This window comes from Bubalus kerabau, chromosome 15, assembly GCF_029407905.1.
Source record: "Bubalus kerabau isolate K-KA32 ecotype Philippines breed swamp buffalo chromosome 15, PCC_UOA_SB_1v2, whole genome shotgun sequence".
NCBI classification, from domain to species: Eukaryota; Metazoa; Chordata; class Mammalia; order Artiodactyla; family Bovidae; genus Bubalus; species Bubalus kerabau.
Genome location: NC_073638.1, coordinates 74,149,640 through 74,176,514, shown reverse-complemented (window position 1 = coordinate 74,176,514; position 26,875 = coordinate 74,149,640). Strand labels below are relative to the sequence as shown.

The following is a 26,875-nucleotide window of genomic DNA, read 5'->3' as shown; positions in this document are numbered from 1 at the left end:
ACGGTGTGCTTCCTAGCCAGAGTGGGGACTGTGGAAACAAACAATCCCCTGAGTTGCCATGCCAAGTACTAGACACCTGCTACTGCCAGAAGCAGTCCCAGCTTTGATGGTTAGGAAGTCTAATGTTCGCTTCCTTGCCCTGACCGAAAGACCCATTTCAACCCCTCTACAGATCCAGGCCTTCCAATATATACGGCAGGTTTACAGGTCTGCAACTTACGGGTATCTATCTTTATCATCTAAGGCTTGAAACAGAAAAGCCAAAATAAATGTTATCTTCTTCTGGGAAATACTGCTTACTGTACTTGAAACTTTAACTATAATGATGGAAAATGTTCCTATCTAAGTCTGTATTTTGGGCAGTTCAGATTTTTAATTCATAAGCACTTCACATTCACTCTGGAAACAATGACCTATTATACCTAATTTGGATAGGTTTAAATACTGGGTGAAGAGTTTCAAAAGGTATTTGCAAAGGTCTGCTATTTCAGTTTGTCCTTAACCCTTTCCCTAACTTTAAAAATGAAATCATGGGGCTCCTTGGGGGCCTTGCGCTTAGGATTTTGGGCTTTCATACCGGGGTTCAATCCCTGGTCACGGAACTGAGATTCAGGAAGCTGCGTGGCACAGCCAAAATAAACAAATAAAAATGAAATCATACCACTGCTCTCAGCTAATACAACCAAAACCAAATAGCAAGGAGTTTGGCATTTCCGGTAAGACACAACATATATACTAAATTAGTTATGTTTCTGAAAGTATGAACAGATCTGAAAAAGTGAAAGTTGCTCAGTCGTGTCCCAACTCTTTGTGACCCCATGGACTAGTCCGTGGAATTCTCCAGGCAAGAACACTGGAGTGCACAGCCTTTCCCTGCTCCAGGAGATCTTCCCAACCCAGGGATCTAACCAAGGTCTCCCGCATCTGCAATATATGCAAATTCATGTACTAAAGAAATCTTTCAGTTCTTTGATAAATATATCCAAATGTGATAATTAATCAAAATCTAAATTAAGGTTTTGATTCTCCTGCATTCAAATTATGGCCAGAAAAGACAGCATGGGTAATGCATGCATAACTATCAGAGTGGAACTCAGAGACTGACCCTGATGTTCAACTCTCACTTTATTTACATGGGCTTTCCCCTCATATTAAATCCAACTTCCTTTCCCTAGCCTCTTACTGTTACACTGTAATCACCAACTTTACTTCTGGTATAAAATTTTGCAGTTGCCTGAACTTAACATTGTAAATGTTATTTAGCAAAGTACTGGACAATTCACTGAAGAGGATCACTAAAAAAAGGTGTATGTAGTAAAGAAATCTTGCTTTCCTAACTTTAAGCCTAACTACCAACTGTAGGGGTGACTTGGAAGAGACCCAGATGATTCTGTAGATTTGCCCCTTTGTCAAGCAAGTTTCTAGTAACTCCCGCCTTTCCCCACCAAAACCCGATGTGCAAAAAGAAAGGCCATATTGAAGAAACAAAAACCAAATCAGATTCAACTTTTCCACTGCAATGTTCAGCAAATATTACATTTCTACCAGCTTTCACTTTTCAGATAGGCCAGTTTCTCAGACGAACAGCAAGACATCAAAATGGGAAGGAGAAGTCCGGTGTCAGGGGGTATAAATAGCTGAGGCCAAAAACAATACTGCAAAAGAGCCAATAGGAGAGAGCTCCCCCAAAAGCAGCAGGAGTGACTTAATTCCACATCCCCCTCCACCAGGGCCTCAGGGAAAACCATTATTGGGAGACTGAAGGACAGAAGCAATCAGGACTTGCAGAAAAAATTTCCAATCTTCTGTTAGAGACGAATTTGTAAGTGTTGTCTAGGGTGTCTGAAACACACATATGTATTTTAAATCTCACCTGGTATGGCCATGAAAAGGAAATTTTTTCTAGTGCAATAACTTGGGTATAGAGAAACTGCCACCCAGTATAAAGAAGTCAGTCTTTTCTCAGATATACACTGAAAGCCACTCACCAAAACCAACACTGACTTTTAAACTGCTTTATTCATTCATTATATTTAAGACAAAATTTGCCATCACACGGTGGCTCTAAATGTGAACTTCAGTTTATACAAACGCAAGCCTCACCAAGCATTACATATAACCCGCGACTTTCACAGGACAATGGTTAATATATTTCGAACCAGCGGACCAAATGAAATTGCATGGGGCACACACGCCACTCTGTAAATGTTCCCTGGACTTTACAGGACTGCGCTTAAGTGCTGGAAGTCATTAAATGTACCGAGTTTCTGCAGCAGAATACACACTCATGCATTCTTCAAGCATCAGCAGCATTCACAAAATACAGGCCATCAGAAAGTTACGTAAGAAAAGCAGACTCTCCTCTGAGTAATTCATTCAACCTTCCAAGAAATCACATATCCTCCTTGAGGGGCCGGGTCAAAGGTAGTAGGTAAAGAAACTGGGTAAAGAACACTGGGAAACCAGGGCAGTTTACGGCTGAAAAGATGCACGCAACGCCACCAAAGGCATCCTCAAGCATTCCTTTGCAAACAGAGTGTGCGTGCGGTTTGTAATGAGCCCCTGCTGACCTGGGTAACGGTCCCAGCTGAAAGCACCCCAGCCTGACACGAACGCCAGCATGTGGGAGAGGAGACGGGGGAAGCAGCATTAGCTGACACACGGCCTAGGGGGGCCGAAGCTGTCACCTCCTTGGGACTCGCGCACAGCCGGGCGCTGCCACCTGCTTTCTATTTCCTCGGGGAGGGCTGGTGACGCGTGGGCCTGAAAGGCACCAGGGAAGAAATAATGAATCCGGTTTCTAAAGCCAGAGCGCCAGAAAAAGTCCCCAGGGCCCGATGCCCTCACCGCTGGGCGACTCTCCCCGAGCGGCGCGCGACCCCAGGGGTGGAAGGAAGCCTGAGAACTTGCAGACGGCAGAGGCCAGAGTCAGTCCACTAGCGGGGAATAGGTGGGTCAGAGCGCGGGGGTCGCCCGAACCCCGACACCAGGACCCTGGGAAGGTAAGCTGGAGGCGGAGCCGCGCGGAGGCTAGTAGCCAGGGGCCGCGCCGGTCTGGGGAGTCTTTCCTCCCGGGCGAGGGCGGGCGGAGAGGGGCACCCTGGCTGCTACCTGCTGCTGGATCTTCCCGTCCTCCGTGACGACCCAGTGCGTGGTGGCGAAGGCCCCTCGAGCTGCCACACTCAGCAAGGCGGACAAGCTGAGAAACCAGCCTGGACTGGAGCACGGCGGCAGCTCGCACCGGCCGCGGACCCCTACTGCCACCGCCATCTTGCCCCCCCCCGGCCCGGCGACTCGCACCGGAAGCGGAAGTGAGCCCCTGCCGTTCGCCATCTTGGGGAGGTCGACGCTAGAGGAGGAGGAGCCGAGGGGTGCCGCCGGCTGACAAGCGGCTTCCTCCGCCTCTGTTTGGGTGACGCGGAAGCGATGGCTTAGGCCCTGTCCCAGTTTGGCTTCAGGTCGGAGACCGCTTTTTTATTATTGTTTTCTTGTGGTGCGCGATACGATCTTGTAGCGTGGGAACCAGAGGGAGAGAAAAGTGTTCCAGGTGGAGCCTCAGCAAAAATGAGAGGACTCAGAGCATATATGTATTGTTACTTTTAAAAAGATTATTTTTGTTTCTAATGGTTGGGAAGTAAAAGATATGCTTTCGAAACACCTAAGGGAAGGAATAGGTTCTCTTTTATTCTGAAAATTTCACAATAGGGGGAGCTTCACAATTGGGAGGATTGTTAGTCTAGGACAGCGCTGTCCAGTAGAAACGTAAAAACATAACGTGAGCCGTGAGCCACAACATAATTAAAAAAAAAAATTGAGATAACCAACATTTTATTTAACCCACTATATGCAGTATATTATTAGTTCATTGTGAAATCTATAGAAACTACTGAAGTATTTGTTTTTGTACCATGTCTTCGAAATCGGTAGGTATTTTACACCTATCAGTTCAGTTCAGTCACTCTGTCCTTTCCTACTCTGCGACCCCATGGACTGCAGCACGCCAGGCCTCCCTGTCCATCACCAACTCCAGGAGTTTACCCAAACTCATGTCCATTGAGTTGGTGGTGCCATCCAACCATCTCATCTTCTGTCGTCCCCCTCTCCTCCTGCCCTCAATCTTTGCCAGCATCAGGGTCTTTTCAAATGAGCTCTTCCCATCAGGTGGCCAAAGTATTGGAATTTCAGCTTCAACATCAGCCCTTCCGATGAACACCCAGGACTGATCTCCTTTAGGATGGACTTGTGGGATCTCCTTGCAGTCCAAGGGACTCTCAAGAGTCTTCTCTAACACCACAGTTCAAAAGCATCAATTCTTCCGTGCTCAGCTTTCTCCACAGTCCAACTCTCACATCCATACACGACCACTGGAAAAACCATAGCCTTGACTACACAGGCCTTTGTTGGTAAAGTAATGTCTCTGCTTTTTAATATGCTATCTAGGTTGGTCATAACTGTCCTTCCAAGGAGTAAGCGTCTTTTAATTTCATGGCTGCAGTCACCATCTGCAGTGATTTTGGAGCCCAAAAAAATAAAGTCTGACACTGTTTCCCCATCTATTTGCCATGAAGTGATGGGACCGGATGCCATGATCTTAGTTTTCTGAATGACACCTATCAGCTCATCTAAATTTGGACTGGCCAGATTTTGGGAGCTTACTAGCTCCACATGTCTAGTGGCTACCTTACTGAACATCATGGGTGTAGATCTGGAGACTGGCAGCACTGGCATCACCTGGGAGCTTATTAAAAAAGCACATTCTTGGCTCTTATCTATGTCTCCAGCAGGTTTTCCCCTTTAACATGAACCCCACATGACTGGTATGTACATAAAAGTTTGAGAAGCACTTCCTTCTAGTGAACCAAACTGTGGGCCAAGCAGACTACCCTGATTCCAGTATTCTTGCCTGGAGAATCCCACGTGGACAGAGAAGCCTGGTGGGCTACAGTCTGTGGGGTCGCACAGAGTCAGACACGATTTAGCGACTGAACAACAAGAAGGATCATTGGGGAGTCATCTTAGAATTCTGCCTGTCGCAGGTTCTGACTGCCAAGTCCCACTCATCTAGTCTTACTGAACTATGTTTTGAGCATCACAGCAACCCTTAGAAGTGCTTTTGCTCATCTTATTTCCTGCCTTTAGGAACAAGATGAGCAAAAAGCAACTTTCCTTGCTCTTTAAAAGAAAAAAAAAAAAAAATATATATATATATATATATATATATATATATATATATATTATTTAAGGTACAGCTTAAATCCTGAATTGTAGAAAAAAATCTCTCTACTGCTATTTGCTTCCTCAGAATTCTGTAACACTAATGCGACAATATCAGGTTTCTTTATGATACTACTTTGTACATTTTGAACAGCTAAACTCTTGAGTAGTTCTTCCTTCAACCAGCTAGACTGGAAGTATCTGGGGGCAGTATAGGAAATGTGTTTTTATTTTTATCTTCTATAAAGCTTGATACTTAAGTGGTTAGTTTATTTCATTTTTATACTCCCCAAAAGGTAGCTTTCCCATTTTATGTGAAGAAAACAATGAAAAATTCTAACTCAAATAAAACTGTTGCTGCCAATTTTTGACATCAAATAGATCACTTGTGTGCATGCTCAGTCGCTCCAGTCATATCCAACTCTTGGGACTCCATGAACTGCAGCCCACCAGGCTCCCCTGTCTGTGGGACTCTCTAAGCAAGAATACTAGAGTGGGTTGCCATGCCTTCCTCCAGGGGATCTTCCCAACCCAGGGATTGAACCCTCCTCTTTTATGTCTCCTGCATTGGCAGGTGGATTCTTTACCACTAGCGCCACCTGGGAAGCCCAGATCACTTGTTACCCTTCTTTTTATCCTAAGACCTGATATTTCTTTTTCCATTTTAAGTACATATTTGTTCTTTATGGTTAGATAAAACCTTTGGAAATATAAGATGGTAGTTATCAAAGTTGCTAATAATCTGTAAATTGTGATTCAATTCTTAGTTGAACAAATGATAGGAAAGCTCATCAGATCAGATCAGTCGCTCAGTCGTGTCTGACTCTTTGTGACCCCATGAATCGCAGCACACCAGGCCTCCCTGTCCAAAAGCTCATAACTGCATGTAATTTGGCCTTTCAACATAAAATATTTTAGCAAATATGCCCTTTGTCACTATCATAAATTATAGACTTTTTAAGCTGAGACTTGGACAATGGTAAAATGATCTTGCTGAATTATTCATTTCCTCCCTGGGGCCACTTTATCTGAATGTTGCAAAGGATCTGTACTTTTTTATTTCTTAGAGAAAATACTTAAGATATAAATATTCCTGAGAGAGTTATTATAACACCCTGGTTTAAATTCTGCTGATTATCTTTTGCTTCATGGTGAACCAACGTAAATCTTTGTGGCATAAATTTTAAGCTTTAGACCATGATTTATTATATTTCATAGTGTGTTTGGCTGGACTCAGCTGGTAGTTCTGCTCCTCCTGCTGTTAGTTGGGGGTCACTCATAAGGCTGCATTCAGCTGGGACCTCGGCTGGGGCTGGAATGTTCCCCAATGCCTCCACTCATGTCTAGTGCTCACCTGGAATAACTGAAATGGCTAGGGTTGTCCGGGCCTCTGTCTCTCAGTCCCAGTAGTTACAGAGATTTCTTACATGGTGGTTCAAGGCTCCCAAAGAGTGAAAGTAGAAGCTCCTTGAGGGCCAGGCCCAGAACTGGCAAAGGGTCACTTCTGTATTCTATTGATCAAAGAACGTAACAAGGCTAGCCCAGATTTAAGGGGAAATGGAAATAGACTCATCTTGATAGGTGAAGCAGCATGTTTGGTTAGGAATAGAAGGAACTATTGGCAGCCTGCTACTGCTGCTGCTAAGTCGCTTGTCATGTCCGACTCTGTGCGACCCCAGAGACGGCAGCCCACCAGGCTCCCCCATCCCTGGGATTCTCCAGGCAAGAACACTGGAGTGGGTTGCCATTTCCTTCTCCAACGCATGAAAGTGAAAAGTGAAAGTGAAGTCGCTCAGTCGTTTCCGACTTTTTGCGACTCCATGGACTGCAGCCTACTACGTGTAGTTAATTCCTTTAGTGATTTTGAATTGGTGGGGGTTGAAAGGGTGAATTTCTGTACTAGGAAGGGAGGCTAGTCACAGAGGAAGGGCTATATAGGTATATCTCCCAACAGCTGTATGCAAAGTGAAGAAGAGTTTCAACAGGGAGACAGAGGATACCTAAGTAGTAATTTCACTAGAAATTATAAATACAGTAATTTCATTTAGAAATAGTTTGTCAGTAGTTTGTCAGGGAGTCTGAAGCACGAGGACTACTTTGGATGAGACCAAGTGTCAAATCAGCTCTGGATTCTAACTCACAGTGACACCAGGGCTGCTCTGAGCATATTATGATTGTCAGCCTCAAAAGAATTTTCCTGATGCAAGCATAAAAAATCGCACAAAAAACCCCCAAATGCCGAAAAGACAGCGTATGGAATAGGAGAAAATATTTGCAAATGTGTGACAGTGATGGGACAGACAAGGGCTTAATTTCCAAAATATATAAACAACCCTTACAACTCAACAACAAAAAACAAACAACCCAATCAAAAAAGGGGCAGAAGACCTTAACGGACATTTCTCCACAGAAGACACATGGATGGCCAGTAGGCATGTGAAAAGATGCTCTACAGCACTGATTATCAGATAAACGCGAATCAGAACTACAGTGGGGTATCACCTCACACCAACAGAATGGCTGCCATTAAAATGCCTACAAATACCAAATGCTGGAGAGGGTATGGAGAAAAGGGAACCCTCCTACACTGTTGGTGGGAATATAAGTTGATACAGCTACTAGGGAAAACAGTATGGAGTTCAGATAACTAAAAACAGGATTTTTTTAATGCTATGATCTAGCAATCCCTCTCCTGGGAATATACCTGGACAAAACTATAATTCAAAAAGATACATGCCTCCCCACCCCATGGCAGCACTGCTCACAATAGCCAAAACATGGCAACAACCTAAGTGTGCGTCAACATATGAATGGATAAAGAGGATGTGGTGTATATGTATATATATATACAGTGGAATGCTACTCAGCCATGAAAAGAACAAAACAATGCCATTTGCAGTAGTAACATGGATGCAACTAGAGATTATCATACTAAGTTGTCAGTAGGAGAAAGATAAATACCATAAATACCATACAATATTACTTACATATGGAATCTAAAATATGGCACAAAAGAACTTATATGCAAAACAGAAACAGACTCAGCGACACAGAGAACAGACTTGTAGTTGCCAGAGGGGTGGTGGGGAGGGAGAGGGCTGGACTGAGAGTTTGGGGTTGGCAGATGCAAACCATTATATTCAGAATGGATAAACAACAAGGTCCTAATATATAGCACAGAGAACTATACTCAATATCCTGTGGTAAACCATAATGGAAAAGAATATTAAAAAAAGAATGTGTATATATATATATATAACTGAGTCACTTTGCTGTATAGCAGAGATAGGCGCAACATTGTAAATCAACTACAATTTAAAATAAAGAATTTTCTTGATACAGACTTACCAGCCATTAATTTACCCAAATTCTTGCAGCTGTTAATACATTTGGGAACGAGAGTTTCTGTGGAGTGATTGTATTGTGACTGTTCAGTCTCTAAGTAACTAAAGGTCATATCCACCCCCACCCCCAGTTTTTACTCCCTCACATACACCCAACTTTCAGTGTCCTGACTTGAATCTGGACAATGATTGAATCTGGGCTTCCTTGGTAGCTCAGTTGGTAAAGAACCCACCTGTAATGCAGGAGGCCCAGGTTCAATTCCTGGGTTGGGAAGGTCCCCTAGAGAAGGGATAGGCTACCCACTCCAGTATTCTTGGGCTTCCCTTGTGGCTCAGCTGGTAAAGAATCCACCTGCAATGAGGGAGACCTGGATTCAATCCCTGGGTTGGGAAGATCCCCTGGAGGAGGGCATAGCAACCCACTCCAGTATTCTTGCCTGGAGAATCCGCATGGACAGAAGAGCCTGGTGGCTCCAGTCCAGTTCCAGTTCAGTCACTCAGTTTTGTCCGACTCTTTGTGACCCCATGAACTGCAGCACACCAGGCCTCCCTGTCCATCACCAACTCCCGGAGTCCACCCAAACCCATGTCCATTGAGTCTGTGATGCCATCCAACCATCTCATCCTCTGTTGTCCCCTTCGCCTCCTGCCCTCAGTCCTTCCCAGCACCAGGGTCTTTTCAAATGAGTCAGCTCTTCCCATCAGGTGGCCAAAGTATTGGATTTCAGCTTCAAAATCAGTCCTACCGAGGAACACCCAGGACTGATCTCCTTTAGCATGGACTGGTTGGATCTGCTTGTAGTCCAAGGGACTCTCAAGAGTCTTCTCCAACACCACAGTTCAAAAGCATCAATTCTTCGGGGCTCAGCTTTCTTTATAGTCCAACTTTCACATCCATACATGACTACTGGAAAAACCATAGCCTTAACTAGATGGACCTTTGTTGACAAAGTAATGTCTCTGCTTTTTAATATGCTGTCTGGGTTGGTCATAACTTTCCTTCCAAGGAGTAAGCATCTTTTAATTTTATGGCTGCAGTCACCATCTGCAGTGATTTTGGAGCCCAGAAAAATAAAGTCAGCCACTGTTTCCACTGTTTCTCCATCTATTTGCCATGAAGTGATGGGACCAGATGCCATGATCTTCATTTTCTGAATGTTGAGCTTTAAGCCAACTTTTTCACTCTCCTCTTTCATCAAGAGGCTCTTCAGTTCCTCTTCACTTTCTGCCATAAGCGTGGTGTCATCTGCATATCTGAGGTTATTGATATTTCTCCCGACAATCTTGATTCCAGCTTGTGCTTCCTCCAGCCCAGCATTTCTCCTGATGTACTCTCCATGTAAGTTAAATAAGCAGGGTGATAATATACAGACTTGACGTACTCCTTTTCCTATTTGGAACCAGTCTGTTTTCATGGGGTTGCAAGGAGTCGGATACGACTGAATGACTAAGCACATGATTAAATTCAAGTTAATTCTATTCAAACCATTTAGTGAGTTTGTGCCCTTTGATCTTATCCATCACTATAGCATACTAAGTTTTAGTTTTTTCTTCTAGAAATACCATTCCCTCTTTTATTTGCTTTTCTTGGTTCCAATTCTACTTAACATTATTTCTTGAACACAAATTGGAACTGTATGTAGTCGTCTATCTTGGCTTTGTCTCGTCTTGTTTCAATTATCATCTATGATGAACAGAATTTTACTTGATTTTATTTGTGGCTATATTAGTTTTAAATATACAACTTCTAGGAATAAATCTAGAGTTTCTTAGGATTTTGATAGATTTCATTTGTCTAAGTTTTAGCTTCCATCACACTTGCTAGAATTAAATCCCACTTGCTGTTTTCTACACATCAGAAGAGAAAATAGGAAGGAAGGATAGTGAGCTGAGGGAGCACCCATGTGGCCCTGCACCCAGCTTGAGCAGAAAGGCTTCCCATGGGGAGTGAAATCTCGTCTGACCTGAAAAAGGAATGTTAGCCTGGTGAGTGCAGGAGGGAGAATCAGGGAACAAAGATTTTCCAGACAGAGGTGCCTGCCCAGTATCAGAAAGAGTCCCTTGAGTTACTGAAAGTAACTCACCACAGATGAGTTTAGGAATTCTGGGATTATGAAGCTAAGCACTGGTATTCTTAAGGCCAGGTGTTCTGCATGTTTTATTGCCTCTATTTCAAACGCCTTTCCTTGAAATCTCCACTAGGCTGGCTCCAAATCATCATCTAGGACTCAGCTCAAATGAATTCCACAAACTTTTTCTAACCATTTCTATGCTAGCTCTTAGAGACATTCACCTTAAACGCTTCAGGGTCCTCATGAGGCTTCTGTCTGAAATCAGCTTATCAGGCTCTGCATAACAGGATGTAAACTCCATGCAAGTTTGCCTATCTTGTTCACTACTATATCCTCAGGATAAAACACTGCCTTCAAGTTACTACTTACTGAATGCTTCAGTTCAGTTCAGTCGCTCAGTCGTGTCCGACTCTTTTCGACCCCATGAATCGCAGCACGCCAGGCCTCCCTGTCCATCACCAACTCCTGGAGTTCACTCAGACTCATGTCCATCGAGTCAGTGATGCCATCCAGCCATCTCTGTTGTCCCCTTCTCCTCCTGCCTCCAATCCCTCCCAGCATCAGTCTTTTCCAATGAGTCAACTCTTCGCATGAGGTGGCCAAAATACTGGAGTTTCAGCTTTAGCATCATTCCTTACAAAGAAATCCCAGGGCTGATCTCCTTCAGAATGGACTGGTTGGCTCTCCTTGCAGTCCAAGGGACTCTCAAGAGTCTTCTCCAACACCTTACTATGTACCAAACATTGTTTTCAGTGCTTTCGGTTATCAGTTAACATAAAAACCCTAACCTTTGTGGCATTCTAGCTACATTATATTTTACCAGGGGGAGACACTAAAAATACAGTATATTTTAAATTATATAATTTTGTTAGAAGTTGGCAAATGGTCCACAGCACATAGAGTAGGTAAGTGGATTCTGGAGTCTTGGCAGGTTACAAAGCAGGCGTTGTGCTATTAAACAGGATTCTTTGAGATGACCTTTGAGGAGTTGAAGCGGTGGAGTTAGGCAGATATGACTAAAAGGAACAGCTAGTGCAGATTGCAAGGTAAGTGTGTGTCTTTGCCTAGCCTGCATGAAGCTACTGGACAGGGTAGTGGAGGATAAGAGTAGCAGCTGAGGTCAGAAATTTTTGATTTTTATTCTAAAATGAGGAAGGAGTCATGGAACATCTTCAAGTAGAAGAGTGGATGTTTCTTTGTTGCTGTGTTTAGAGCAAGCTATAGAGTCAAGTGTAATAGCTTGGAAATCAATCAGGAGGCTATCCTGAAACTCCAGGCAAGAAAGGATGCACATAGACATTTGGCAGTCCTCAGCACGTAGATGGTATTAGAGCCATAGGAATGGATGTGATCACTAAGCGAATTTAGGTAGCTTGTACTGATCCCTCCTTGGTGCTTTTTAACAAAGGCTGGAAAATCTTTTTAATAAAGTCTGGTAGTCAAATCAAGAAGTTGCTTTACATACTGAGGGAAGAAATTATTCCATTATGATCTGTCAAGTATCTGATGTTTTGCTTTGATAGAAACCCAATTCTTTTTTCAGAAGGTTATTAGCTTCTAAAAATAAACCCCAAAGGCTGAAGATTAAAGATAACTGGCAATACTGAATTCTTTGAGAAGAGCAGTATTTTGTCCATCTTTGTATTTTCATGGTCTGACAAACTGTTTGGCACATGAGAAGCAAGAAATGTTAATGAATATCAAGAAACTGAAGTTACCATAATGATAACACAAGACACAAAACAAAATTACAAAAGGAAATTTATTTCAAAAGCATAGGGGAACATTTACATTTGAACAAAGTGATAAACAGGTGTCTTGCAAAAGAAAAAAATCCATGGCATGAAGTTTTTCGTTCAAATTTTTAAAGCAAAAATAACCTAAGGTGTGCACTATTGCTTTAGGAAAGGGAAGGGGAACAATGAGGCGGTAAGGGAAGGAACACAGTCAACTTAATATCAAACTTTAGAAAGTAAAGTCACTTTTTAGCTCTGAGTTTACAAATATTAAAAAGAAAAAGAGGAAAAATTATACTTAATGTTCAAATTTATATAAATGTAGTCCCCAAACAGCTTCTGTACTTGAAATGGCTTTAGGCCACTGGCTGATCTGACTCTAAGGTCCAGACTACCTGGTCACAGTTGTCAAATGGCAATTCCACGTTCCTATATCGGTTCAGATTCCAAGGGAGCTTAAGTCCAGCTCATAGTCTTTTGGAATGTTTAGAGATTATTGTCACCACTCCATAGTCAAGCTGACCAACTTCTTTTGCTCACTTGTATTCTAGTCTTCAAAAACCATTTTCCCCAGAAACATGTGCAGTAATTCTAACAAAGGGTTGTTGCTGTTTTTTTTTTTTTTTTTTGTCTATTCCCCCAATATAGAGGTAACAGTAATGAAGACACCTGCATTGGAATCACAAACTATTCCTCAAAAAATAGGTCAAACTACTAGAAAATGTCACTCAGGCATTAGATTTGAATAACAAACCTGGGGAGGGAAGATTAATTGTGGAACAAAAATATATGAAACATTCAAATGCAGAGCAAAGGGCCTATGCTACTAAAAATGCCCATGACAATTAAACACTCCACAAACCCCCCATCTGTTGTTTTAACCTAAAGATTCTATTGACTAACTTATACAATAATTTTGATTAATAACCTGAGAAGTTAAAATCTTGAAAGTGGCAAAAGCAAACTGAGAGAGCATCCCTTACTTATTGGTATATTATATTACCAAGTCACTTTTCCTGGGCTGCCCTGGTTATCAAATCCCCAAATTCTAAATTACTCTATTTTATCCTGCAGAAACCTGTATGTACATCAGATTCAGTATTTTGGCTGTATTTCTCCAACAGGGATCTCAAATTTATCTTTGAAAATGCAGCCTTTGTTTATTTTTAGTTTTAAATAACAATAATCATGTAAGTGCAACTGACTCAAAAGCCCTCACTACTGGGAGGAAAACCTAAATAACAAGTGAATAATGAATTCAGCCTCAAGAGGATAATCACCGTGTCAAAGACTACCCGTTCCTGGAATTAAAAAAAAAAAAAAAAGACTTATGTTGTATAGTCAAGTTTCACAGCATGCATATATATATATACACACACACACACAGATATATGCTCATGTATGTATGTATATTATACATACACATTTCTATGCAAATAGAAAGATCCCATATTCAAAAGTTTATATCACAACATATGGAGAAGAGTTAAGTAAGCAGTGCAAAGCAACTTACTTCTTCCTAAAAATGTCATGTCATTTCTACATTTTAAGAAAATTGGTTAAGTATTTTTGTTTTTCTGACACTCAGGAATACTGTGCCATTGCCTAGCAGCTTTATTAAATAACCATGAAAATAAATGTTAAGTCTGACCATTACTCTTCTCCATATGTTGGCGTGGGGGAGACAGAGGGGACAGGAAAGTCAGGAACCTTTCAGCACTGATGATCTTTACCAGTTATCAGAAATGGACTGAATTTTATTACAGTTTAGATCTGAATAGCTCTCAATAACAAATTATCAAGATGTTTAAAAGATTCACAATGTGAAGTCTGAATAATGATGATATTGCAAAAACAAGTCAAGATTGCAGACAAAGCATCCAAAAATATCGCTGTGGTTTTTACCTTGGACACAACCATGGTTTGTTACAAAAGTAGATCATACATACAAAGGTATAAAGAACAGTAAGTTTTTAGCTGAAGGCAGCAGTCTTTTTAAAGGGACACCCCCGGCAATCCAATGAGTAGTAGAATTAAGTATATAAGCTCATGACAATGCTGAAGAATGTGACTTCTCATTCAGTAGAGTCTTCCCCGACTACGATTTCCTCGTGCTCCCCAACCTCGGCCACCTCTACTTCCCCTGAAGGCTCCTCTCTGCTCTACGAAAAAGCGAACAAGGGTTTAGGTCTTGTTCAGGACTTCACGGGACAGCACACACAGAAGAAATGTAGCTGGAAGCTCTGAATGTAGCAGTAGGCTCTATAAAAACAGCATGGTATTCTGCGAGCACATCTACAAGTTCAAATCTTTACATAAAACCAGGGCATCATATATGCCAAAGCGCATTATCTCAAGGTACCAAATATATTCATAGTATATACTCAATTAAATGTACCCCATTAAAGATATTTCAAGGTGACAATGTTAATGATAACTACATTTAGTTCTTTATTGTGGTGCCTATCACAAAGATAACTAATGAAACTATAAACGTGTCTATATTTAATATGGATTAAAGCTATAGGCCTTCAAAAGTTACCATCATATATGTAAAATATCTTAAACTACCACTGATCAATTCTGAAAAGTTAGGCTAGAATGAAAAATGTACCTTTCAAATGCAATGAAAAGGTAATCTGTTTGGGTCACCACATTGAAAAATAATGTTACAAATTCTGACAGCTTTTCTCACTGCTTTGTCAGCTACGTATGAGCTGCTCAGAGTGCTGCCAAAAAGGCTGTTATGTATATATTACAGTGTTTGGGTTAGTGATGTAAATTAAGCATATCTCTTGCTGAAAAATCAAGTCACTTGGATCATATGGTAGAATGAGTCCTTGATTTACTCGTCAGTCTGTTTCACAGGTCCAGAGGAGTCTTTCCAGTGAAGAAAACTGATTGACATTATCAGCAAGGCTGGACCTTTCATCATACACAAATGAGTAAGAGTCTCAAACTTCTAATTCCAGAGACCCAATCTCCTCATTGGAACCTTCAAACTTCCTCACTGCAGGAATCTTGTTAGGAGCAATAAAAAGAACCTGCTGTTGCCATTTTTGATCCATAATGTTGGAGGCTTGAAAAATTCCTATCCAGTCAGTACTGCAATCCATTTTTTGCCATTATGGCTAGAATTATGTTACTGTTTTTGGGTGATGCTTTATTTTTTTTTCTCCAGAAACTGAGTTAGAAAACTAACTAGACCTTTCCCGAGCTTAACCAACATTTACCTGTCAACAGAATGGAATCTGATTCAAAGTCACCTCTCATGTCATGATACATTTTTCTAAATTGATTGGTATGCCAACTATTTAAGTGAAACCATCATGACCTATCATATTCAAAAAATCACTTTAATGATCTTTTTAATGGTTTCAAGCTTAAACTAATATGGCTACTAGTTAAAATTATACTTTAAAAAATTATTTTAATTTTCAAAAAAGGTAAAAGTTGAGGGACACAAGTCACAAAATATAGAATTAGTACTTGTGGGTTACCAGGGAACTCTGTTCCACAGGAAGGAGAACTAAACATGGGTATGTGCAAATACTTTGATTGAAAATGCACCAGGAAGCTGGACTACGTTATGGGAACAAACACCTTTTGATAAAGAAAATAATAGAGACAATGGTTAGTAAAGTGAAAAACTGTGATAAGGAAAAAAGTCTATGCCTACATGGACTCAAAGACAAATTACAAATTCTGGCTCCTTCTCTGCATAGAACTAGTTTAGGCCCATGACACTGGCACAATCTATTTTCTTTGCAGCAGGCTTGGTCACTGTAGTAAGACAGTGATATAATAAAATTGAGTTTGGCTGACATAGAAAAGTAGAATTTCAATGATTAAATATGGGTAATAAAGTCTAAGTATTAAAGACTCAACACAAAACATTTTTCTCCCTCTGTCCTGGCGCAACACTGACATCGCAGGAAAAAAAACCCAACACTGTTTCTCTTTCCTCCTGACCCACTGTCAGTTCCCTAAGGAAAGGACATTAAAAAGGTAGAAAAATTTGAGGTAGATAGGTCAACTAATTTTCATCTGTAATACTGAGAACTGTTTTCTGCTGAATGGGTGAAAGAAATCCAAGAAAACTCTTCAAATTGTTTCTGTGAGAATACTTATAACCTGATACATCTCAACTCCCCCAAATAAAAATACTAGCAGAAATTTTGTTCCTACTTTCCAATAAGAACAATCAGAGTTTAGTTAGCTTTGTAACTCAATTTATGACAAGCACTCCGATTACAAGGTTGCTCCTGTAGGAGTATTAAAGTACAGGAACACCAGACACAAAAGGCAGTTAACAGGCATTTGCTGTTCTGTTACTTTGCTGACTAAGGAACAACTGAAGCTGTAAGTGACTCCTGGATTTTTTCCTTGGCCTTGCCGTGTGGCTTATGGGACCTTAGTTCCCTGACCAGGGTTTGAACCCCAGGCCCTCAGTGTGAGGTCGAAGTTCTAACCACAGGATGACCAGGAAATTCCCTGATTTTTGTCTTCGGTAAAACTGCTCCCCCCCGCCCCACCCATATTGATAATTAAAAAAATCACATACAACCTAAGGCTTTGCATTTTTCAAATCTCTTTTCCACATGCATTACATCATCTGATTCTAAGGCAGGCAGTGAATGTCACAGGGCAGAATACTCATGGACATTCAGAGTAACTGACTTGCCTAAGTGAAAATAAATACAATTCTCTATGTATTTCCATAGTTGGTTACATTCATCTAAATCAAATGAAGATGGTATCTGAGAGAACAGCTGATGTTAAGAAAGGTTTTGATAAATACCACATTAAATCATACAAGTGACAGAGGACAGACAATATTTAGTGCAATGGAGTAACAGAATCTTTTCCATTTACAAAATGCTATCATAAATATTTTTTGAAGTTTTTAAGCTCTCTGCTATCCCTATTTTTCAGTAAGACAAGAAGCCAAGAGAGGCATGTTTACCTATTATTATGTAAGTAAAAGAGTTCAGTGATCTTTTCTACACTAAAGTTGCCTCAGAGAGTCTGATTGGAGTTTAAGGGTTCATTTCACAATCTGAAATTGCCTTTTCATAATCTTTTTGCTTGGATATTGGAGGAATTTTGCTATTTTAAGAAGGCATTTGCTGCTGCTGCTGCTGCTAAGTCGCGTCAGTCGTGTCCGACTCTGTGCGACCCCATAGACGGCAGCCCAACAGGCTCCCCCGTCCCTGGGATTCTCCAGCCAAGAACACTGGAGTGGGTTGCCATTTCCTTCTCTAATGCATGAAAGTGAAAAGAGAAAGTGAAGTGGCTCAGTTGTGTCCGACTGTTCGCGACCCCATGGACTGCAGCCTACCAGGCTCCTCCATCCATGGGATTCCCCAGGGAAGAATACTGGAGTGGGGTGCCACTGCCTTCTTCATAGAAGGCATTTACTTAATGTCAAATCATCTCATCCTGGAAACAATTATAGGGAGTATATGCTTCAGAATGTACTTTTTTGGGGAATAATTACTGTAGAATTCTGATTGGTGACCAAGACCAATTACAAGTATGCTTGGTTCTGGATATTAGACTTTGTCTTCTTAAGCAAGATTAAGGATCTGAGTCAGTGATATTTATGTTCATTCTACTTTATAAGCCAATGAGACAAACTTCACTTCTGATTCAACAGCCCTGGGAGAGACTGGACTGGTGAGAAGTCGACAGGAGGACTGCACTCTGGGCAGTGGAGGAGACTGCAAGAGGACACATCTTTGCTAGATATTTATGTTCATTCTACTTTATAAGCCAATGAGACAAACTTCACTTCTGATTCAACAGCCCTGGGAGAGACTGGACTGGTGAGAAGTCGACAGGAGGACTGCACTCTGGGCAGTGGAGGAGACTGCAAGAGGACACATCTTTGCTAGACGGTGCTTCACCGTCTGACTCTACCTCCCAGGACTAACGGGAGGGCAAGCAGTAGGCTGACGAGGTCCAAGAAGGATCATTAATACCACATCTGCCAGGGACTCTATCTGTCCCTGAGGGAGAATGGACAACATTTCTTGCTTTGAAGCTAAAACAGGGAAAATCAGGAATGGATGGTTCATGTCATCTTCCTTCCTTTTTTTTTTTTCCTATTGGCATCTCTGAATACAATTTTCAGGTTCTTGGTGTTACATGCTCAGCTCAGTGAACCCACAAGGGTGAGTTAGAAAGGAACAGGATAAGGTGTTTTCCCAGCAGTTCAAGTTCCCCAAGCTAATGCAAAAAAAGGACCCTGAAAGAGCTATGATACTCTTCAATTATTACTTAAAATCAAGCACAACACAGTTTCTGCCTAATCTCTCATATTTCTTGTACCCAAACGGAAACGCTCACCATAATTAAAGTTGCTCAAATTGCTGCTATATTTCCCACTAGGAGGATTATAAATCTGCCTGGCATCCCTTTTTGGTCCTGCTGAAGATTTCTTGGGAGGTGAACCTGAAGTTGTATCTTCAGTGGCTCTCTTTTGCCTATAATGGTAGGAAGAGCAGCAATGAAAAAAAAGTCTTTTATATCAGAGGCTAGCAATATATTTATTAGTTACAAAAGACATCCTAAAGATGATAGTCATGTCAGAAAAAAGGAAATAACATCTGATGTCATCAAATTAACTCTGCTAAAGTTATGGAGACATTGTCAGAAGGGCATTTACAAGGCTTCAAAACAATCTGAAATATGTATCTTCACAGATGATACACAAGTGACTCATTTTATAGAACTTATCAGAAAAGTCTTATGCCACAGCAATACAAGGGTTTGAAAATTCCAGAGTTGTATTCCGCCAGTTTATTTTATAAATACCAGGTTAGATTTTCTATTTAAGTCATGCTTCTAATAGCTATATTTTAACATCTTATTAAGAATCATTTAATAATGTACCATTTTGTACAGGAAATGCAATAATCTGAATTCAGACTTTTCATATTTATAAATCAAATATTAGAACACTTTAATCCCTTTTAAATGTTTCTTACCCAAGTTCAACCTTCTGTACAGGCTTCCAGGATAATGTTACTGTGCTCTTATAAGAAGGAGGAATATGGAAGAGATCCTGAAGAAACAAAAGGAAGAGATTTCTAACGTATCTGGTGGTATAGGAAGTGGTATTAAGGATAGGAAACAGGAAGACACATCTGTAATCTTAGGAAAGGAAAGTAATTCATCCCATTTGCTTTTGTGCTAATGACTAAAACAATAACCTAGGGAAAAAACTGCAAGAGCAAAGTAAACAAGGACAATTTTGTTTACAAATGACATATATTACCTAATTATTTTGTTAGGAATTTTGTGCACATCACTTAAGAAACTGCAGCTAACTTTTTTCAAATGTCATTTCAGGTTACAGGACAAAATATCAATCTTTATCAGCTTCAATCAAATCTCCAAGTGGTTTCTTTTGCACAGATGCAGTCACTAATGTGCTTTAAGGAAAATATAATGGTGCAATCTGCATTTGCTATTGCAGATTTTTAAGTGGTTCAATACTAGAACAAAACTAATGGTCTGGGTAATCATGTTTTTCTCCCCCTCAAATATCTATATATTACCAATAATGAAAAAACCCACATTATTTAAATACTAAATTATCAATATATGGTAATGCAAATATTTGCTAAATTTAAATACTGAAATAATTCAGAAGTGAAATAATCTAATCCTCATTATACCCTCAAAACTATGATGAATTTATATTTATCATTTTACCCTAATTTTTATATATAGGTAACATCTGATAAAAGTAAACTGAGTTTCTTTCACAGTTAGTATTTGTTTAAAGTATTCTAAACATTATCTTCAACTTTTATTTGTGGTATCAGTTCAAATAAAGTAAAATCTCATATTTTAATGTATTAATTCACCATTTCAAACTATGATTTATATTTAAGATTTGAAATAAATGGAGCCTATTATAAAAATTTTCTTTGAGGTGTGAGTCAGTTTTCTTCCCTCTTAAATGCCCTTTCCCTTTTCCTCTTGGCACTGATAATTCATCCCTTAATATCTCACTGTTTTCTCTGAAAAGTTCCCTTTCTCTTCCGATAAAAAGTAAGTATTCCATGGGCTTTTTACCAGACTACTTTTAAGACATACCACTGGCCCTGATTTTGTTACTGTCAGGCTTTGTGCTGTAAGTGTGACAAATATTTCTTTCTCCCACCTGGCTACCATACTGTTAACTTGTGACAATACCGTTAACCTATGATATCAAATGATGGGTTCTTTGTTGTGATTCCTTTTTTGTTCTTTCAGGTTATAATTTTTTGTTTAGGCTAATAGATACTTGAGGAGGGTGAACGGAACTGAAGCGTATGTATGGCTTAATGGTAAGGTACACCTTAGCCTACAGTGTAGAACACTCTCAATTTATTACATAGACAAATTAACAGAAAAGAGCATGGGACAACATGTCATGCACCACATAAGACTGTCCATTCTTAGTATAAGTGAAGCAGGGTTTTATTGGTCATTCAAAAGGAACCAATAGCGTTAAAACTACAAGAGCTTAAGTCAGTGAAATTTCTGAGTCTAATGTATCTGCTCCAGTGCTGTCTGTCAGAATTGTGCGTGCCTCCCTTTGTTTACAGTATCTTCTGCAATAACATTTAAATAAATAAAACGAATTATAATAGCTACAAAAATGTTACTTGGTATTATAAAAGGCATAAAGCTTTAAAAGGCCAAATGTATGCAACTTAATGGTATTTCTCCTTCACTAGACCGTTACGGACATATCCCTTGCACTAACTTTCTAGTTAGTTGGGATGGCTGAGTAAGAAAGGAAGACTTACCTTGATTAAAACATTAATATTATTTGTTATTTTCAATGCAACGACTTTAATCTTGTTCTGTAAAAGGGAAACAACATTAAATTAAAATGCCAGTAACTTTTATGATATATTTCTTTCCCATATAAAACTTCAATTCCACTTCTTTTTCAGAATCATTTCTACAGTTAGGAAATTCATTGGCTTATATCTACAGCTAGTGCTTATTCCTATTTCTCAACTATTAATAAATGTAGCGATGGCAAAGACAGGAAATAATCTTTATCTTCCCTCAACAGGTTAGAACATTAAACTGTTAAATGCAGTTCACTTGAAAAACAAGTAAGGGACAGGTCATTGGCACCCATCAGTTGTTTTAAAATAAATTAGTTTATGTTACAGAAAGACACAATGAAACTTAAAATATTTCATTAGGACTAGGATGAAGTAGGATGAAGATTGATCAAAATAGATGAGATCAGGGAAAACCAAAGATCCCAACATAAACACAAGATATAGTTTGGTACAGAATTAGTAGTTTAATAGTTTTAATTTTAATGTAAACTAATGTTTGGGTTTCAAAAAGGTAAAATTTTAAAATGTCACAATTGCTAAACAAATATTTAAACAAAATGTGCTGCTAATGAGACCCCAGTGAAAGATCAGTATGTATCAAAGTGTGGTAAAAAACACTGTTCACAAACCTTGGAAACATTCAAGACATTTCAACAATGGTAGAAGTTTCCTAGATAACTTAGCATATAGCTAAATATGCAGTCTTCTAATACTGTATCTTCAACCTTTTGACTTAAAATCATTGGTTCAAATAAAGTTGAATGGTACACTTCAATATATGAATTCAGTGTGAATTTGTAATGAATGGTGGCTATTATAAAAATTTCCTAACGAGATATAAGCCAGTATTCTCACCTCATCTGTTTTTAAGGCCTCGCCTGTTTTGCCTTGGAGAGCCAAGCGGAGTTGTCTGATGTAAACCTGCAGGCCCCGTGCAAAGTACTGCAGCCTAAACGCAGAAGTGTTTATTAATGAACAAATCATCACTGCAACTGTTTTAAAATCGAAGAAAACTACAGCCTTTACCAATAAAGAGTGAACTTTGAGGGGACTTCCTTTTAATTATCAATGTATGATCATAAGAGATACACAAATAAGTAAAATAAAAGTAGTTTTTGTCAAAAATTGAAAGAAATCCACACTCAACCTGGCAATGGAAACACTTTTGGAACTGGGTTAAGGAAACTTGTTACATTAACCTGCAAGGTTAACCTAAGTTAGAAACAACCCAGAACCATGGGTTAGCATCAGGTGGCCTGGAGTCTTCTCTTCCACTAGTCAAGTGAAGCTCAAGTGACAGACACAAGTCACTTAATCTGTGTTTATCTGCTAACAAGGGACGGTGTTTGACCCATTTGCACCTTAGGGTCCAGTTTAAAAATAAAACAAAATTTTGCAAAGGATGTTGAGTAATCTTTTTTTCAAATTTGTTTCCAGGTAGTATGTGTGGAAAAGTGCTACCATAACTCCAGCCTGCCGCCTTCCAGAAATTCTGCTTAACAATGTGGCATCACTGTTTTTTTTTTCACTTTCAGAGTAATTTCCTAAGATGTTTGCTTCTGGTCAAATGTTTCAGGAAGTAATAAACCTCTGCCTTACCAAAGCATAGAGGACAATAACAGATGATACAGTAGCTTAAGATGAGAATTTATTAACAATGATTTAATACAAAGTATCTTCCTGAGAAACAACTTAAATTGATTTCTCCAGTGCTGCTCCTCCAGCCACACTATAACATAATAAAAACCCTATAAGATATTAAGAGCAGCTGCAGCTGCTAAGTCGCTTCAGTCGTGTCCGACTCTGTGTGACCCCATAGACAGCAGCCCACCAGGCTCCCCCGTCCCTGGGATTCTTCAGGCAAGAACACTGGAGTGGGTTGCCATTGCCTTCTCCGATTAAGAGCAGTTATAGTTTACCAAATACCCAGTATATGCCAGGCACTGTGCTTAAAGTTTTTCATTACTGTCATTTAATTCTCTATAAGGTAGATGCTGCTGCTGCTGCTGCTGCTGAGTCACTTCTGTCGTGTCTGACTCTGTGCAACCCATAGACGGCAGCCCACCAGGATGCCCCGTCCCTGGGATTCTCCAGGCAAGAACACTGGAGTGGGTTGCCATTTCCTTCTCCAATGCATGAAAGTGAAAAGAGAAAGTGAAGTCGCTCAGTCGTGTCCGACCCTCAGCGACTCCATGGACTGCAGCCTTCCAGGCTCCTCCATCCATGGGATTTTCCAGGCAAGTACCAGAGTACCAGAGTGAGGTGCCACTGCCTTCTCCGAAGTAGATGCATCTATAAATTAGTATCTATAAATTTAACAGTTGAGGACAATTTGATTCTCACAACTCTGTAAGGCAGGTGCTGTTATCTATAAAGAACAGCTGAGGACAATCTGAGGTGTTAGGTCAGAGAACCAGCCCAATATCTATCCTAAAGCCAGCGAGGAGAGCCAGAGTGCACTTCTGTAAAAGGCCGTCTTCTGCCAAGCGTTTGTTATGCCACCACAGTTGTATACACTCCTGTTTTGTGGCTCTTGCATTCTTTTGCATTGTAGTGAGAAAGGGTGGGGAAAAAGCTCTTGCAAAATGAAAACAAAACCAAGGCAGCCTCAAGATAGCATTCACCTTTATCAAGGACTGGGGCACTGCAATCATATATCACCTGATTTTGAAATCTTTGAGCTTTTCTGCATTCAGCTTAGCTGTTAAGAAATCTGGAAGTTTTCGGCCCAACTGGTGAAAGCTATACAACAAACATTCCACATAACTGAACTGCAGCTTGGGTTCTTCATTACCAGCATTCTCCCCGTTTTCTGCTTCTTCTGGAGGGAGAGGCATGTACTCCTAAGAGATGAAAATACAAGAGATATAGGAGATCTGCTCTAGACACTCTAATTATAAAACATATACTCAAGTAATTATAGGACACACTTTGAAGACACGAAACATTAAAAACTACCAAGATAGGAAATTTACATAAGATATCCCTTTTACATTTTGGATCAATGACCCAACTGGTCAACATTCCATATTAACCTATAGTATAGCTGTTGCTGCTACTGACGATGAGAGTAGCCAACCCAGCACTAGGCAGATGAAGGGACTGAAGTTCTGAGAACCTAGGTAAAAAACAAGCTGAAGAGTCAGGATTCAATCTAGGTTTGGCAACAAAAGCTGATGCTCCTAAAATAGTATTCTTAAAAAGTTTTTTAAAAAACTGAAAAAAGAGTTATAGTATGATCCAGAAATTCTACTCCTGGGCAAATATCCAGAGAAAACTAATTCAGAAAGATACATGCACTCCAATGTTCACAGCACTATTTACAATAGCCAAGGTATGGAAGCAACCTAATGTGCATCAACAGGTAAACAGACAGGATGTGGAGCACCTATGCACACACACACTGCAGCACTCCTCAGCCATGAAAACGGGTGAGGCAGTGCCATGTGCAGCCACAGGGGTGGACCTAGAGATTATTATACTGAGCCAAGTATGTAAGAGAAAAACAAAAAAGAGTGTAAGATATATGTCTCTTATGAAATTCCTAGAAGAAAACATAGGAATAAAGCTCCTCGACCTGGGTCATGGTAATAATGATTTTTTGGATATGACACCTAAACTGTAAGCCACAAAATAAAAACCAATTATGACATAATGACTTTACTTCTAGGCTGTTAAAGCTATTTGGCCCTGGGCAGTAATGGCGATGGTGCTCTGGAGAAAACAGTTAGAATATTTTGATGAAAAAATAGTAGAAAAACTTACTATATAAATCTTGTATTATATTTTGTCTAAAGCATCAACAACAGAAGAAATGCAAAAGACTAAAACAGATTAAAAAAAAAAAAAGTAGACAATTTTGTGGCCTGAGCAGCTAAGAACACTCATTAGGATTATTACCTAAATCACTTCAAAATTTGGCTCTGCATAATCTGTAAATACTATACTACTAAACTTTGGGATGCTATACTGACTATGCCATAAGGAAAGAAAAAAATTCTTACCAATAACTTATCAAATAGTTTCCTTAAATTTGTTTCTAGCTTTTCCATGTCACCACAAAATGAACTCATTTCAGCCAAGAGTTTTAATACCTAAAACACACAATTTACTGTTATTAGCATTCTTTTCTTTGAATGAGCAAGGGTTGTAAGATAATATTCTAGGTAACTATTTAAGATTGCTTATTTTTCAAATAGGCTTTTACAGAACATAATGTTTGAACTGGAAAAAAAAAAAGATGCAGCTCTGTTTTACTTTGAGGAAACTGAAGGTCGGAGAGAGAATGTAACTTGGCAAAGTCACAATATATGAGTGGCAGTGCAGACCCTGAAACCCTGATCTCATGGCTCTCAATATGCCTGTGGGAATAAGTAAGGAAAGGAACACACACGACAGTCTCTGCTACAGGACAACAACATACAAGGAAGAGACGACCAGCAATATTCACTGCTAATATTTAGGCTGGGCCTCCTGTGCTATCAAACTCAGTCTCTGCATACTATCAAAGTATCAGTAACCGCCACTGTTCCTGAGGTTCATCTCTGCTTTACTCAATCCCAGTCTGGTAAGTCACACCCAGGACATGTGAAGCAAACCACAGTTTAATTGCACAGTGAGACTCTCCTCTCTCCTAAGGACCTATGAGGAAATGGCATATTTCCATATTTCAGTTCAACTAAACAAACATTATCAGGTGCTTTTCAGAATCAGGCTCTACATTAGATTTTGGAGATTCCGAGAGGAATAAGGTTAAATTGGGAGAAAGAAGTAAAGTATTTTTATATGCTCTGAAAAAATGTGTATGTACATTACAATTGATATAGAAGGGAGAGAGGGTAGTCAATTCTATTGGAGAAGGGATAAACGACATTTTGTGTGAATCTAATTAAACCTGGCTCTATCAGTTACAGAGATAGGAACTGTCATGACTGAACAATGTATTTAAAAGCATTAAGGCTACAAAGGTAGAGAATGACTATAATGAAAACTACAGGCATTGCTTTCCCACTGCAGCAAACTTTCAATGAATCCATAAAGCATTTCCATGTAATTAATCCTGGGACAGGTTATTAGCTAGCCACCACCAGGCCTTAAATCTCTTAGCAATCAGATCAAGTTAGTGGTTTACATTTAGGTTGAAATATGGCAATGCCTTTTCAGTGCTAAAGCCAGAAATTTTCTCTTACCTCCAACTGTATATCAAGACCTTCCACTGGGGTAGTCAAGGAACTGAGGTTAGGGAGAACTTGCTCACAGAAATAAGTCACAAACCTTGTGGAATGAACATTTTTCTGTAAAAATCCAAAGAATACTGAATTGTCAAAAAAATAAATACATATTCTCTCAAATATAATAGTCGAATGTCAATCAACAAATGCTCAGTATCAAAGCATCAAGTACTACAGCTAAAATACAATGGGAGAGCATATCCCAGAGCATCTCATAAATAACCTCAACAGACAGCATATACTTAGTTGCAAAGTAACCTGGAGCATGGGACTTAAAATTCTCAAGACTTTTCAAAAGTCTCTAGGCAAGACTTTAAAGAAACTTCTTGCTGCTTTGGGCTCTTCACCTAGGCCAGCATAAAACAAATGACTGCTCCACTGTGTTAATACTTTTATGCAGAGCTTTGAGGAGAATGGTCA

The 26,875-nt window shown here is 39.9% G+C and overlaps 2 protein-coding genes and 1 long non-coding RNA gene across 14 annotated transcripts in view; 1 reads left to right on the top strand and 2 right to left on the bottom strand.

Annotated features, from left to right (window-relative positions):
* Window positions 1–3,691, bottom strand: part of TTC17 (tetratricopeptide repeat domain 17) — a 126,744-nt gene extending 123,053 nt beyond the window's left edge. For 6 of the 10 annotated variants that reach the window (XM_055549335.1, XM_055549337.1, XM_055549344.1 and 3 more), the window contains exon 1: window positions 3,112–3,690. In XM_055549335.1, the coding sequence (XP_055405310.1) occupies window positions 3,112–3,333 (222 nt within the window). In that variant the 5' untranslated portion in view covers window positions 3,334–3,690. Of the gene's footprint in view, window positions 1–2,570; window positions 3,079–3,111 lie in introns of those variants that run through there. The other 4 variants (XM_055549334.1, XM_055549336.1, XM_055549338.1 and 1 more) reach the window with 2 other exon arrangements.
* LOC129629342 (uncharacterized) lies at window positions 3,329–18,718 on the top strand. The gene is made up of 3 exons (XR_008703178.1): window positions 3,329–3,458; window positions 15,235–15,311; window positions 18,026–18,718. It is a non-coding gene; the product is annotated as an uncharacterized LOC129629342 (long non-coding RNA).
* Window positions 12,375–26,875, bottom strand: part of API5 (apoptosis inhibitor 5) — a 28,346-nt gene continuing 13,845 nt past the window's right edge. Inside the window, exons 7-14 of one of the 3 annotated variants that reach the window (XM_055549345.1) lie at window positions 26,414–26,518; window positions 25,229–25,318; window positions 23,886–24,067; window positions 22,080–22,173; window positions 21,174–21,230; window positions 19,359–19,435; window positions 18,718–18,854; window positions 12,375–14,528 (exon numbers count right to left, since the gene is read on the bottom strand). In XM_055549345.1, the coding sequence (XP_055405320.1) occupies window positions 14,446–14,528; window positions 18,718–18,854; window positions 19,359–19,435; window positions 21,174–21,230; window positions 22,080–22,173; window positions 23,886–24,067; window positions 25,229–25,318; window positions 26,414–26,518 (825 nt within the window). In that variant the 3' untranslated portion in view covers window positions 12,375–14,445. The remainder of the gene's footprint in view (window positions 14,529–18,717; window positions 18,855–19,358; window positions 19,436–21,173; window positions 21,231–22,079; window positions 22,174–23,885; window positions 24,068–25,228; window positions 25,319–26,413; window positions 26,519–26,875) is intronic. The other 2 variants (XM_055549346.1, XM_055549347.1) reach the window with 2 other exon arrangements.